This window comes from Jaculus jaculus, chromosome 3, assembly GCF_020740685.1.
Source record: "Jaculus jaculus isolate mJacJac1 chromosome 3, mJacJac1.mat.Y.cur, whole genome shotgun sequence".
NCBI lineage: Eukaryota > Metazoa > Chordata > Mammalia > Rodentia > Dipodidae > Jaculus > Jaculus jaculus.
Window position 1 is genome coordinate 148,259,925 of NC_059104.1, and position 13,190 is coordinate 148,273,114.

The 13,190-nt window shown below is 43.3% G+C and overlaps 1 protein-coding gene across 6 annotated transcripts in view; it reads left to right on the forward strand.

Moving 5' to 3' along the window:
• Positions 1–13,190, forward strand: part of Fanci (FA complementation group I) — a 97,931-nt gene that overhangs the window by 83,577 nt on the left and 1,164 nt on the right. For 4 of the 6 annotated variants that reach the window (XM_045146319.1, XM_045146325.1, XM_045146320.1 and 1 more), the window contains 10 exons: positions 5,133–5,184; positions 5,341–5,468; positions 5,561–5,629; positions 5,763–5,856; positions 6,023–6,210; positions 6,928–6,981; positions 7,062–7,121; positions 10,882–10,950; positions 12,248–12,346; positions 12,608–12,715. In XM_045146319.1, the coding sequence (XP_045002254.1) occupies positions 5,133–5,184; positions 5,341–5,468; positions 5,561–5,629; positions 5,763–5,856; positions 6,023–6,210; positions 6,928–6,981; positions 7,062–7,121; positions 10,882–10,950; positions 12,248–12,346; positions 12,608–12,715 (921 nt within the window). The remainder of the gene's footprint in view (positions 1–5,132; positions 5,185–5,340; positions 5,469–5,560; positions 5,630–5,762; positions 5,857–6,022; positions 6,211–6,927; positions 6,982–7,061; positions 7,122–10,881; positions 10,951–12,247; positions 12,347–12,607; positions 12,716–13,190) is intronic. The other 2 variants (XM_045146323.1, XM_045146324.1) reach the window with 2 other exon arrangements.

The following is a 13,190-nucleotide window of genomic DNA, read 5'->3' on the forward strand; positions in this document are numbered from 1 at the left end:
TGTGGCTTCTGAGTACAGGTATTGGAATTTAAATTTTTTTTATTACTTATTTGCAAGAGACAGAGAGGTAGATTGAAAGAGAGAGAAAGGGAGTGACAGAGCTTCCTGTCACTGCCAACAGACTCCAGACGCATATGCCTCTTTGTGCATCTGGCTGTACATGGGAACTGGGGGATTGAATCCAGGCCATCAAGCTTTGCAAGCAAGTGCCTTTAACTGCTGAGTCATCTTGCCAGCCCCATTATTGGGCATTTTTATTGAGCAGGCAAAAACCAGTAATCCAGCCGGGTGTGGGGGTGCACGCCTTTAATCCCAGCAGAGGTAGGATTGCTGTGCGTTCAAGGCCAATTTGAGACTACATAATGAATTCCAAGTCAGTCTGGGCTAGAGTGAAACCCTACCTTGAAAAACCACATAGAAAGAAAGAAAAGAAAGGAAGGAAGGAAGAGAAAAGGGAGGATGGGAAGGAAGGAAAGGGAAAGAAAGAGTAATATGTGAACAAGTAATGCATTGTATGAGCAAAGGGTAAGGAACTTATGACTTTAGATAATCCTTAAACATTTGTTAAAGGAATGGATTTAGGGGTACGACCTATTGGACTCTGCTGATCCAGAACACACATACACTCGGATCACAAGCACAGTCACATTAAGCCCATAGTTAACTGACCTCATTGTCTTCAGTCCTAGAGCAGCACTTATTACACATGTGCCCTTTCTCAATTGAGAGTTGAAACCACTAAGGAAACTGGGCAAAGACTATAGTTTAAGATCTGTCAGCATCTTTTTTTGTGTGTTTCTATGTGACAGAGAGAGAGAATTGGCATGCCAGGGCTTCCAACCACAACAGTTGAACTCCAAACGCATGCGCCCCCCTTGTGCTCATGTGTGATCTTGCATGCTTCTGTCACTTTGTGCATCTGGTTTACGTGGGACTTTGAGAGTCAGACATGAGTCCCTAGGCTTTGCAGGCCAGTGTGTTAACCACTAAGCCATCTCTCCAGCCCTCTGTCAGCATAAACGTTACTTATCAATATTGGTCATCTGTACTGTTCAGGCCAAAGGTCCACCAAGACAGAGGAAACCTATTCACATTGCTTTCAAATGTGTGGATTACATAGTTGCCAGATTTATTTTAGGGCAAATTACAAGTAAGGAATTTAGCATCTCACAGCAATAAGTTCAGAAAAGTTACATGGAAGGTCCATAAGAAATATTCCCACAGGCATGGTGGCATACTCCTTTAATGTCAGTACTTGGGAGGCTGAGGTAGGAGGATCACTGGTAGTTCAAGGCCAGCCTGAGACCACAGAGTAAGTTCCAGTTCAGCTTGGGCTAGAGTGAGACCCCACCTTGGAAAACCAGAAAGGAAAGGAAAGAAAAAAGAAAGAAAAGAGGGAGGGAGAGAAGGAAGAAAATAAGGAAGAAAATATTCCCACAGCTCTTTCTCGTTCATTCCCAGAATTTGTTCTTACAGTTCATTTCTACAACATGGGACCACAATCCCAAAGCAGAAACAACTCTGTAGAGATGAGTTTTATGTGTGTCCATATGAGAATTCATGCATACACACAAGAATAAGAGAAGGAATATTTGGTGTGTGTGTTCCATTCAGGAGTAATATCCCTGAAGGGTGATGAGGAATATCCTCAGGAGTCAGGGCACTTTTCTTCCGTGTCTGCTTCCTGATATGTCAGAGCTCTAGAGGACATGGCTACTCATGTAGGAAACTGTGACTTGGGGAAGGGCGATGTTAAGGCAGTCAAAGCATTATAGGACAGATTTGATTTTCCTAATATCCTAGATCCAGGTTAGTCCCCTTTTTACTCCACCCCAACTACAAATAATTCACTACAACTTTCAATTTCATTCTTTCATACTGCTACATTTGCTAGAGATTGAAAAGAACTGAGAAAGAAACAGTGGGGGAGGAGTCTGAGGGAAAATAAATGTGTTTGGAGAGACTGATGAAGGAAAAACATTTAATCTACCTCTCATCATACTCCTTTCCTCTTAATTTCAGGTAATGTCTAAAAAATTTTTTCTCTTTTGCTTTTTATGACAAGATCCCGTGTGGCCCAGGCCAGCCTTAAACTCAGTATGTAGCCAAGGATAACCTTGAACTCCTGATCCTCCTGTCTTAACTCTGGTATGCCAGTATTACAGATGTAAGTCTCCATTCTTGTTTACATGGGGCTGGGATTCAAACCCTTGGTTTCAAAAATGCTAGGCAAGCAAGCACTATACCAACTGAGTCACATCCCAGCCTCTGTTTTTGTTTTTTTTTTAATTGGATTTTGAGTGGGTAATAAAGTCCTGTGATTTGAAAACCAGGAATTATAAAAATATTTATGGGCTGGAGAGATGGCTTAGCAGTTAAGGCACTTGCCTACAAAGCCATAGGACCCAAGTTCAACTCATCATGATCCACGTAGGCCAGATGCATAAGGTGGCACGTGCATCTGGAGTTCGTTTGCAGTGGCTAGAGGCCCTGATGTGCCCATTCTCTCTATCTGCTTCTTTCTTTCTCTCCTTCCCTCCCTCACTCTCAAATCAATAAAAATAAAATAATAAGTATATTTTTAAAATACTTATGAGAAGGGCAGAGTGGCACACACATTTAATCCCAGCACTTGGGAAGCAGAGGTAGGAGGCTCACCATGATTTCGAAGCCACCCTGAGCCTATGTAGTGAACTCCAGGTCAGCCTGCACTAGAGACCCTACCTTGAAAAATAAAGATTGGGCTGGAGAGATGGCTTAGCGGTTAAGCTCTTGCCTGTGAAGCCTAAGGACCCCGGTTCGAGGCTCGGTTCCCCAGGTCTCACGTTAGCCAGATGCACAAGGGGGCGCACGCGTCTGGAGTTCGTTTGCAGAGGCTGGAAGCCCTGGCGCGCCCATTCTCCCTCTCTCCCTCTATCTGTCTTTCTCTCTGTGTCTGTTGCTCTCGATAAATAAAAAAATAAAAATCTGAAAAATAAAAATTAAAATAAAAATTTTAAAAACCATATCTATATATAAAACCAATGGCCTTCTTTAACCACATCCTCTTATCTTTTCTGTTCTTGCAAGCACTATTAATTTCTACTTTACCTTTCAAGATAGCTTATTCCCATGGAATAATATGAATACAGATTCTTTTTTTTTTTTTCTTTTAAGGTAAGATCTCGCTGTAGCTCATACTGATCTGGAATTCACTATGTAGTTTTAGGCTGGCTTCAAACTCTCATTGATCTTCCCACCTCTGCCTTCTGAGTGCTAGGATAAGAGGTGTGTGCCACCACCTCAACATGAATACAGATTCTTATTCCTTACCTTACTGTTTTTCACACAAGCTCTTGTTTCAGTGTCCTCCTTATTTCATTTTCATAACAGTGTTCTGGATGTCTTCACATAGCAGTTTACAGAGAGAGCTTTCAGCTGGTCTTTTAATTTTGCTTCCCTCCCTGCCCCACAAAAGTCCTTAGTAATCTACACTCAGGTGTCACTGTATGTAAGTGTTTTTGTGCCTGAAAACCTGTTTCAAAAAACAATGGAGGTTGGAAAGATGTCTTAGCGGTTAAGGTGCTTGCCTGTAAAACTAAAGGACAAAAGTTTGATTCCCCAGAACAGCAGTGTAAGGTAGCACGTGCATCTGGAGTTGTTTGCAGTGGCTGGAGGCTCCCATGCATCCATTCTCATTCTCTTTCTCTCCCCCCCCCTTCTTTCTTTCTGTCTCTCTCAAATAAATAAAAATATGTTTTAGTGGAAAATAAAAAAGAAAGACATGGGCTGGAGAGATGGCTTAGCGGTTAAGCGCTTGCCTGTGAAGCCTAAGGACCCCGGTTCGAGGCTCGGTTTCCCAAGTCCCACGTTAGCCAGATGCACAAGGGGGCGCACGCGTCTGGAGTTCGTTTGCAGTGGCTGGAAGCCCTGGCGCTCCCATTCTCTCTCTCTCCCTCTATCTGTCTTTCTCCCTGTGTCTGTCGCTCTCAAATAAATAAATTAAAAAAAAAAAAAAAAAGACATTTTCAGCTGGGCCTTGTGGTGCACGCCTTTAATCCCAGCATTTGGAAGGCAGAAATAGGAGGACTGCCTTGAGTTCAAGGCCACCGTGACACTACCAAAGTGAATTCCAGGTCAGCCTGGGCTAGAGCGAGACTGTACCTTGAAAAATACAAAAAAAAAAAAAAAAAAGAAAGAAAGAAAAGAAAGAAAGTGGAAGACTTGAGTGTATGTCTGCTCCCTCCAAAACCTTGTCTTCTAAATGAATTTGGTCTGTGTGTTCTGATTGTTTGAGGTATGGTCTCTCTCTAGCCCAGGCTAACCTGGAACTCACTCTACCTCTTGAGTGCTGGAATTAAAGGTGTGTGCCATCACGCTGGGCTTGCTTTTTTTTTTTCAATCTTTTTTTATTATTTCTTCCTCCCCACACCCTTTTCTATGCCCTAATGACCAGGATCACCTTCTTCTATACTTCACTGTTAGCCTAAAGTCCTTAAAGATGTCTAAAGGGTAGGGACATAAAAAGAAAATTTAGCAGCAGAGGGAGGTCAAGGGTAAAAAGTTAGACCTCTATCTCACTTCACTACTTTTTTTTTATTTTATTTTTTCATTTGAGAGCTACAGACACAGAGAGAAAGGCACATAGAGGGAGAGAGAGAGAATGGGCATGCCAGGGCTTCCAGCCACTGCAAACGAACTCCAGACGCGTGCGCCCCCTTGTGCATCTGGATAATGTGGGACCTGGGGAACTGAGCCTCGAACCAGGGTCCTTAGGCTTCACAGGCAAGCGCTTAACTGCTAAGCCATCTCTCCAGCCCACTTTTTTTTTTTTTAAGGAGAGTCTCTAGCCCAGGCTGACCCTGAACTCATGGCAATCCTCCTATCTCAGTCTCCTGAGTGCTAGGATTAAAAGTATATGCCACAATGCCCAGCTAGATTTCGGTACTATATCCTTAAGGAGGATATAGACATTGAATCATATGCTGTACAAAAAGTATCAATGATTCTCATAACTGAGGATTTACTTGTATGTTGCTCTTACATTACCATTTTATTTTGGCAAGTGATTTACTTAGTCTTGTAAAAATCTGGGATTCTTCTCTTCTGACATCATGTATTTTTAGCATGTTTCTGTTATCTCTCTTGTTTAGTTTGCACAGGTATTGTCCTGGACTTCTAAGATATGCAAGGAAAATAGCTGGGGTAAGTTTCTTGCCACATTTCCTAAAGGCTTCATATAGAATCATCATTAACAAGTACTATTTAGAAGAGAAAAGGTCTTTCCTATTCACATTCTCCATTGCCAGTGTAAGAAAGCTACAAACACAAGTATGTTAAGTTTTCTCTCCTTCCTTCTAGAGGATGCCTCATTTTGCAGAAGCTTGATGAACCTGCTCTTCAGCCTGCATGTTTTATGTAAGAGTCCTGTCACTGTGCTTCGTGACTTGTCCCAGGATATCCATGGGCAGCTGGGAGATATAGACCAGGTACTATAGTGAGCCTTCTGTACAACATCTTGTGTGGGGATGGAGGCTGGGGGGTGGCCTTGCTGCTATTATGTCTTACTTTCCCTTTCCAGGATGTAGAAGTGGAGAAAACAAACCACTATGCTATGGTGAATTTGAGAACAGCTGCCCCCACTGTCTGCGTAAGTATTAATCCCAGTCCATGAGAAATAGCTTTGCCATTTCTTCTGTTCCATCTGTAAACACCACTGTAGTGGTTGTTATTACCCCAGCAGCTGTGTATAGGGAATCGTTACAGATAATCCTTTCTTTCAGTTACTTGTACTGAGTCAGGCTGAGAAGATTCTGGAAGAAGTGGACTGGTTAATCACCAAACTTAAAGGACAAGTGAGCCAAGATACACTGTCAGGTAAAATGACTTACAGGTGGGGCTTAATGAGTGCAAAGCTGAAGTGTAAAACTGAGTTGTAAGTAAGGCTTGAGCTCTTGAACTTGCCCTGGGGTTGGTCTGTTGTAATTCTCTTACTATTAACTAGAAAATCAGACTTGAAATATAGTGACTTTGTTTCCTTCAGAAGAATCCTCTTCTCAAGCAGTTCCACCAAACCTTCCCGCCGAGAAAGCCATCATCATGCAACTGGGAACCCTGATTACATTTTTCCATGAGCTAGTACAGACAGCCCTGCCATCGGGCAGCTGTGTCGACACCTTATTAAAGGACCTGTGCAAAATATATACCATCCTTACAGCATTTGTCAGATATGTGAGTATCTATCTGGGAGGTGATCAGATTCTGTCCATCCTGTCCCAACTAACCAGTAGTAGAATGCCTTTGAACAGCTCTTGCCCACATCCTTGCAAATCATGGTTTCATTGTTACTTGATCAGTAGATAAAGGCTTTCCATAGGGGGACGATGAGGGGCACTGGAGGGCATAATTCTGATTTGGCTTTCAGAAGCTCTAATTTCCTTGGCATATAGTATATAAGACCCGATTGAGAGTTAATGCCTTTTTCAGAAAAACTCTTCTCTTTCCTTTTTTCTTTCATATTTTATTTATTTATTTACTTAGAGACACAGAGAGAGAGAGAAGCAGATAGAATGGGTGCACCAGAGCCTCTAGCCACTATAAACAAACTCCAAATGCATGTGCCACCTAGTGTATCTGGCTTTAGATGGGTGCTAGGGAATCAAACCCAGATCCTTAAGCTTTGTGAGCAAGTGCTTAACTCAACTCCTGAACCATCTCTCCAGCCCCTCCTTTTTTTAAATTCTTAGCTTGAGGTAGCAGAGCAAGTCAGAAATGACCCCTTCATTGCCTGTTATCTGAAGAGCTTGGGAGCTTTGAAGGAGGGGAAGAAAGGAAGTCTGAACTTTTCCCTCTGCAGTCAGAGCAGTGAGTCATGCTCATAGGCTTACTGTAAGAGTCACTGTGGCTTCATAGGACAGTCTGCTAAATCTAGACATCTTTTGTTACTAGAATCTCCAGGTATGTCCGAGCTCTGGAGGAATTCCAAAAAATGTGGAAAAGTTGGTAAGTTGAGAATAGTTTTTCTAAAAACAGGGGAAGCGTTTTACTGCTGCTTACATTGGTTTCCTTCTCCATCACTGCAGGTGAAGTTGTCTGGCTCACTTTTGACCCCCTATTGTTATTCTTTCATATCTTATGTGCAGGTAAGTGATTCTGAGGCAGTACCACAATCTTCCAGAAAGGGCTTCTTATAATTCCCAGGGGTAGCTTGGTCCCTGGAGCAGAGTGTATGCATGCTATAGGCCACAGATGTTCATCAGGCTGAGCTAAGTTTAAAAGTTTTGCAGCATGAACTCTTATTTTATTTACTTGGAAGCAGTGAGAGATAGAAGAGAGAATGAGTACACCTACACCAGGGCCTCCAGCCACTGCAAATGGACTCCAGACATATGCTACTTTGTGCATCTGGCTCCATGTGGGGTGCTGGGTAGTCAAATTCAGGTCGTTAGGCTCTGCAGACAAGAGCCTTAACCACTGAGCCATCTCTCCAGCCCATTTTTATTTTTTACAGAGATTGTAGTCTTATATCCTTTCTAGCCTAGTTCTGCTTTCCCTGAGGGCTCTCCCCAGTGGGGCTGTTGGTGTTCACTGTTGGGGAATTAGCCCTCAGTCAGTCTCTGTGTGGGGGGAAAGCTGTGCCTCAGGATATTTCTACCAACCTGTGGCTGTTAAAATCTTCCAGCTCCCTCTTCTGCAATGGTCTCTGAGCCATGGTGGGTCTGTTAGCTGTCTAGTTTAGTGTTGAATCTCTGTAGCCTCTAGGTTTCTGATTCAGTGTATTTTGATTGACCACAGTGTCTCTCACTGTTCCCTTGGTTGTCAGGCTAGCAGTAGGAACAATACTCACTGTCCCCACTTCTGCAGTTTTTTCATGAGCCCAGGGAAGTGTGGTATAGGTGGCTCCTATGGTAGGCAGTCAGCTATCTTTTCTTGTCATATTGATGGATCCTCAGTTTCCTCTGTCACCTATAAAATAGAACAGATTCTCCAACCAAGGGGAGAGCAGTTTGGATTAAAGGAGATATTCATAGTTATTTGAGAGGTTCTTTGGTGTGTAAGCCCACCCTCCTTGTTCAGAGAGCAGTAGGGGCTTCTCTCTGGCGTCTATGAGTTTCCTGGACTTTGGATTCTGACTTAGTTTCCAGTACCAGATATGAGTTCTACTCCACTGAATGGGCCACATGTCCAATCAGAGAATAGTTGGTTACCCTCAGAGGCTGTGTGCCACTGTTGCACAAGTGTGTACTTGTCCGGCTGGTTGATTTCATAGCTTGTAGGGTTCCCGCTTGCTCACACTGTTAGTGACCATTGTCTCCCATTGTGTTTTCCAACACTATGAGGGCTAGCCAGGAGGGAACTGGTTTCCCTTTCAGTTCCTGCATGATGAACTGTGACTACAGTCTGTGATGTCTTCAGCAACAGGGTCACCTTTTAGCTCCAGCAGGTAATCAAGTGTTATAACAAAGGTCTGCATTGTTTTGGGGCCTTCATGGGTCTCTGACCAACAGCTCACTAAGCTAACTCAATTCTGGGCCTGGCATTAACCAGCCAGAGCCCATGCCTTTAGAATTAAGCTTTTTCTACCTTCTACAGGGTGCTTCTGTCTAGACCACCCCTCCTCCTGCTTTATTGGTGGTTGTAGCTTGTAGAATGTAGAAGGAGGGTTTCTATATAAGTGATTCATGTTGTCTTAAGTTATGTGTAATTCTCCTCCCCGTCCTCCCTCCCACCCCCTCCCATCCCCACAGGTCTGTCCCTCACCTAGCCTGTTTATTTCTTGCTCTTCCCCCTCCCTACTTATTTCTCCTGGTCTTACTCTAGTTTTATGCCCACATTCCTGATGGTTACTACCGTTTTAATTAAGACAGAGAAAGCATTTGATATGCTCATAGTTGGAGTACAGAAAGAACAAAGCTGCTTTGGCTCAGTGACATGGCTCTTTTCTGAGTGCCTGAAAGTCTGTGTCATTAGCTCCTTCCCAAGTGTAAGTGAAGTAGCAGCCAGCACCTGGAGAGGGCTGAAATGAGGTGGCAGTGTTGTGTGAGAACAGCAGCACTTCCGGGAGGTGGAGGTGATAAAGGCTTGTTTGGTCATTTGCCAAGACCCTTTTCCTTTCCCCTCTAGTTATTTATAGACTATTGGAGTTTGGGGAAAATTTTAATGTCGTCTGATCCCATGTAGCATTAGATTTTTGAAGTACTGTCATCTTTGCTGTTTGCTTAAACCAGAGGTCTTTTAAGGTTGCCACTGTTGGCATGTTTGGTTTGACCGTGTTTTGTTGTGGGGCCTACTCTGTACATTATAGGAGTTTTAGCATTATCCTTGCCTTGTGCCTTATCAGATGCAGGTCATGTCATTTTTATTTATATTTTTTTCAAGGTAGGTCTCACAGGTGGCCTTGAACTCACGGCAGTCTTACCTCTGCCTCCCAAGTGCTGGGATTAAAGGCGTGCACCACCACACCCGGCTTCCCCTGCATTTTTATTTTTTATTTTTATTAACATTTTCCATGATTATAAAAAAAATCCCATGGTAATTCCCTTCCTCTCCCCCCCCCACTTTCCCCTTTGAAATTCCATTCTCCACCTCTGCATTTTTAGATCATTGTTGTCTTCTCTTATTTTTGCTATGGACCACGTCTACTCCCTTTAGATAGAAGCTTCCTGTCTTTGTACCTCATACTTGAGTGGATCTTTCCCATCTCTCTCCATTCTGGATCCTTTACTTCTTGGTTTCCCTTCACGAGTTCTTCCTTTCTCTCCAGGAAGGTTGTTACCTGATAACCTACAGCTCAGGCAAGTGCCCCTTCCCACCCTTCTTCAGCATGCTAACCACACTATGTACATCCGGTGGTTACCTCTAGGTGGAAAAACTAGAGGCTCCTGGAACAGCTTCCTCGCTTTAGTGGAGCTCTTTAGTCAGCTGCTCAGCAGGAAAATGTCCGTGCCTGCTGTCACCTTGAACTCCTCCTACCCCTTTTCTTTTGGTTTTTTGAGGTAGGGTCTTACTCTAGCCCAGGCTGATCTTGAACTCACAGCAATCCTCCTACTTCATCCTCCCAAGTGCTGAGATTAAAGGCATGCACCACTGTGGCAAAAGTCCCCCTACACACTTCCTTAAAATTTATTTTAGAGAGACAGAGAATTGGTGTGCCAGGACCTCAGCCACTGCAATCAAACTCCAGACGTTTGCACCACCTAAGGGGCACAACCGACCTTGTGCTTGCCTCATCTTTGTGCATCTGACCCGGAGAGTTAAACATGGGTCCTTAGGCTTCACAGGCAAATGCCTTAACCACTAAACCATCCTTCTGGCCCAAGTCCTTCCTTTTAAAAAAAAAATATTGATAGATAGATAGATAGATAGATAGATAGGTAGGTAGGTAGGTAGGTAGATAAATTTTTTTTTTTTTTTTTGAGAAAGAATGTGAATACCAGGGCCTCCAGACACATGTGCCTTGTGCATCTGGCTTTACATGTGTACTGGGGAACTGAACCTGGGTCCTTAGGCTTTGCAGGCAAGTGCCTTAACCCCTAAGCCATCTCTCCAGCCCAAATGTCACTTTTTAATTATCTATATGTACCTCACCAATCAGTCTCTTAGCTAACCTAATACAGTAATGGTTATCTTTAGTTTCCAGGTAGTAATTCCAGAAACAACTAGTTATACAGACATCTCATCCAAGTACTAACCAGGCCTGGCCCTGCTTAGGTGAGACTGGGCATTTTCAGTGTGGTATGGCCATACATCAGACAGATCCTGAGGATTATGTCATCACACTTTTTCCTACTTTACAGTATCTGCTACCCAGATAATCCTGTTAATCTAGACTTGAACCCTATTTTCAGTAGCTTGCCTAGTAGAGAAAAATCTTGAGGAATGAGAGTGTGTTTGTTTCCTTAGAACCGGAGTAACAATCTGAAGTACACAGGAGAGAAGGAAAAGGAAAAAGCTACTATTCCCGCAGTAACGGTAAGCTGCCAACCTGGTCATTAACACAACCAGTGATCATTAGATGTTGTTTGAATTGTTTTCAGGGGCCATGGAAGTATACACCTTTAATCCCAGCACTTGAAAGGCAGAGGTAGGAGGATCACTGTGAGTTTGAGACTAGCCTAGGACTACAGAATGAGCTCCAGGTCAGCTTGGGCTAGAGTAAGACCCTACCTCAAAACAAAAACAAAAAACCCTGTTTACAGGGAAGGAAGAAAAGATAGTCCAAAAAGGCTTTGTAAGAATTGATGAGTGTGGATGGGCGTGATCATGGTGCACGCTATTTATTTGAAAGAGGGGAAGATAGAGAATGGGCACGCCAGGGCCTGTAGCCACTGCAGATGAACTCCAAACACATGCATCACCACCTTGTGCATCTAGTTTTATGTGGGTACTAGGGAATCGAACGTGGGTCCTTTGGTTTTGCTAGCAAGCACCTTAACTCCTAAGCCATTTTGCAGCCCCCTCACATTTATTAAAGGGAAATACAGGATGAGGACCGGCTAAATAAGTTACAGTACACATTGGAGAATACTGAGCAGACATTAAAAGCAGAAGTCTGAATGTTCAGCTATAGAATATCTCGTAAATGTTTAAAATGGAGAAGGCTGCCCCGTATAGTGGCACATGCCTCATAATTGAAGAACTTGGGAGGCCAGTCATGGTAACATAGTGAAAAGAGATTAGGGTTTTTCCTCAAAAGTTTTGAAAAATATAACACACATGTATATATAAACATTTAGAAGGACCTGTTGTTTATGATTGAAAGGAAAAGACAAAATCCTACCAACAAAAATTCATATGCTGACTAGAAAAGGAAATAGAGCAAGCGCCAAATGAGTTCCTTGTTTTAAGAATATGTCAACTAGCCGGGCGTGGTGGCGCACGCCTTTAATCCCAGCACTCGGGAGGCAGAGGTAGGAGGATCAACCATGAGTTTGAGGCCACCCTGAGACTACAGAGTTAATTCCAGGTCAGCCTGGACCAGAGTGAGACCCTACCTCAAAAAAACAAAAAAAAAAGAATATGTCAACTAAATGTTTGCAAATGGTCTTGCCCTGGCAGCTGGTCTTAGATATTACACACAGGAGGATTCACATGTATAGCTTCTGTGTAACCTCTTGGCAGGTGAGATTAAGCTAGCCCTACTTCACTGGTGTGTAAATACGGGAGATACACTGGTTTTCCCCTAGTCATGAGTGGCTCTGCTAAAGAAAATTCCAGACAAAACCTTACAGAACACTGAAGCTGAAATTGATGTTCTTTTTGCCCTTAGGCCACCAAAGTTCTTCGGGAAACCAAGCCAATCCCTAACCTGATTTTCGCCATTGAACAGTATGAAAAATTTCTCATCCAGCTATCTAAAAAGTCCAAGGTAAAATTACTATTTTCTGGCATAATGTTGATTTACTATTGAAGGGTCAGGCAGGCTGAGGCAGCACAACTACAGAGGGAAAAAGTTAAACAATGATCCTTTCCCGTTTATTATTTCTGATCTTATGACTCGAATTCCAACGTCATGCAGGAAAGTGCTGACACAGCAGGCCAGGGCACATGCACACTCTATGAACTGTGCTGAAGGTCTGTGAGGTGCACACTATAAGCGGTTTAAGCTGTTGGTTTACACCTGTCCCAGGTGAACCTGATGCAGTACATGAAGTTCAGCACCTCCCGGGACTTCAAGATCAAGGGGAGCGTCCTGGACATGGTTCTTCGGGAGGATGCGGAAGACAGAAATGAAGAGGTCAGTAACTGCTCCTATCCAGAGCATAGGCCCCGTCCCTAATTCATGGCTGCTTTTTAGTATGTAGCCTTTATAAGAACAGTCACAAATTATAGTGAAAGGGCAACAAATGACAGAGTGTACTAAGAGATGGTGAGCAAAAAGCTAAGGACTCTGAAAGGGTTTTCAACTTTGAACAAAGAACCATGCTTGATAACTCACTTGTAACCTCAGCACTCAGAAGAGGCTGGGACACGAATATCACCCTGAGCTGAAGGCCAGGCAAAAAACCCAACCAAACCAAGACTTGAGTAGCTGGGTGTGCTGGCTTGTACTTGGGAGGGTCCCTGTAAACTGGAGGCTAGAATGAAACCATGCCTCAAAAAAAAAACACTACAAAATTGTTCATACTTTCATAGTACACTCATTTGATACGTATTTCTATGAAAATAGTAGGAGCTAAATGGTCTTGCTAAGTCCTGTTTCCTTTTGAACC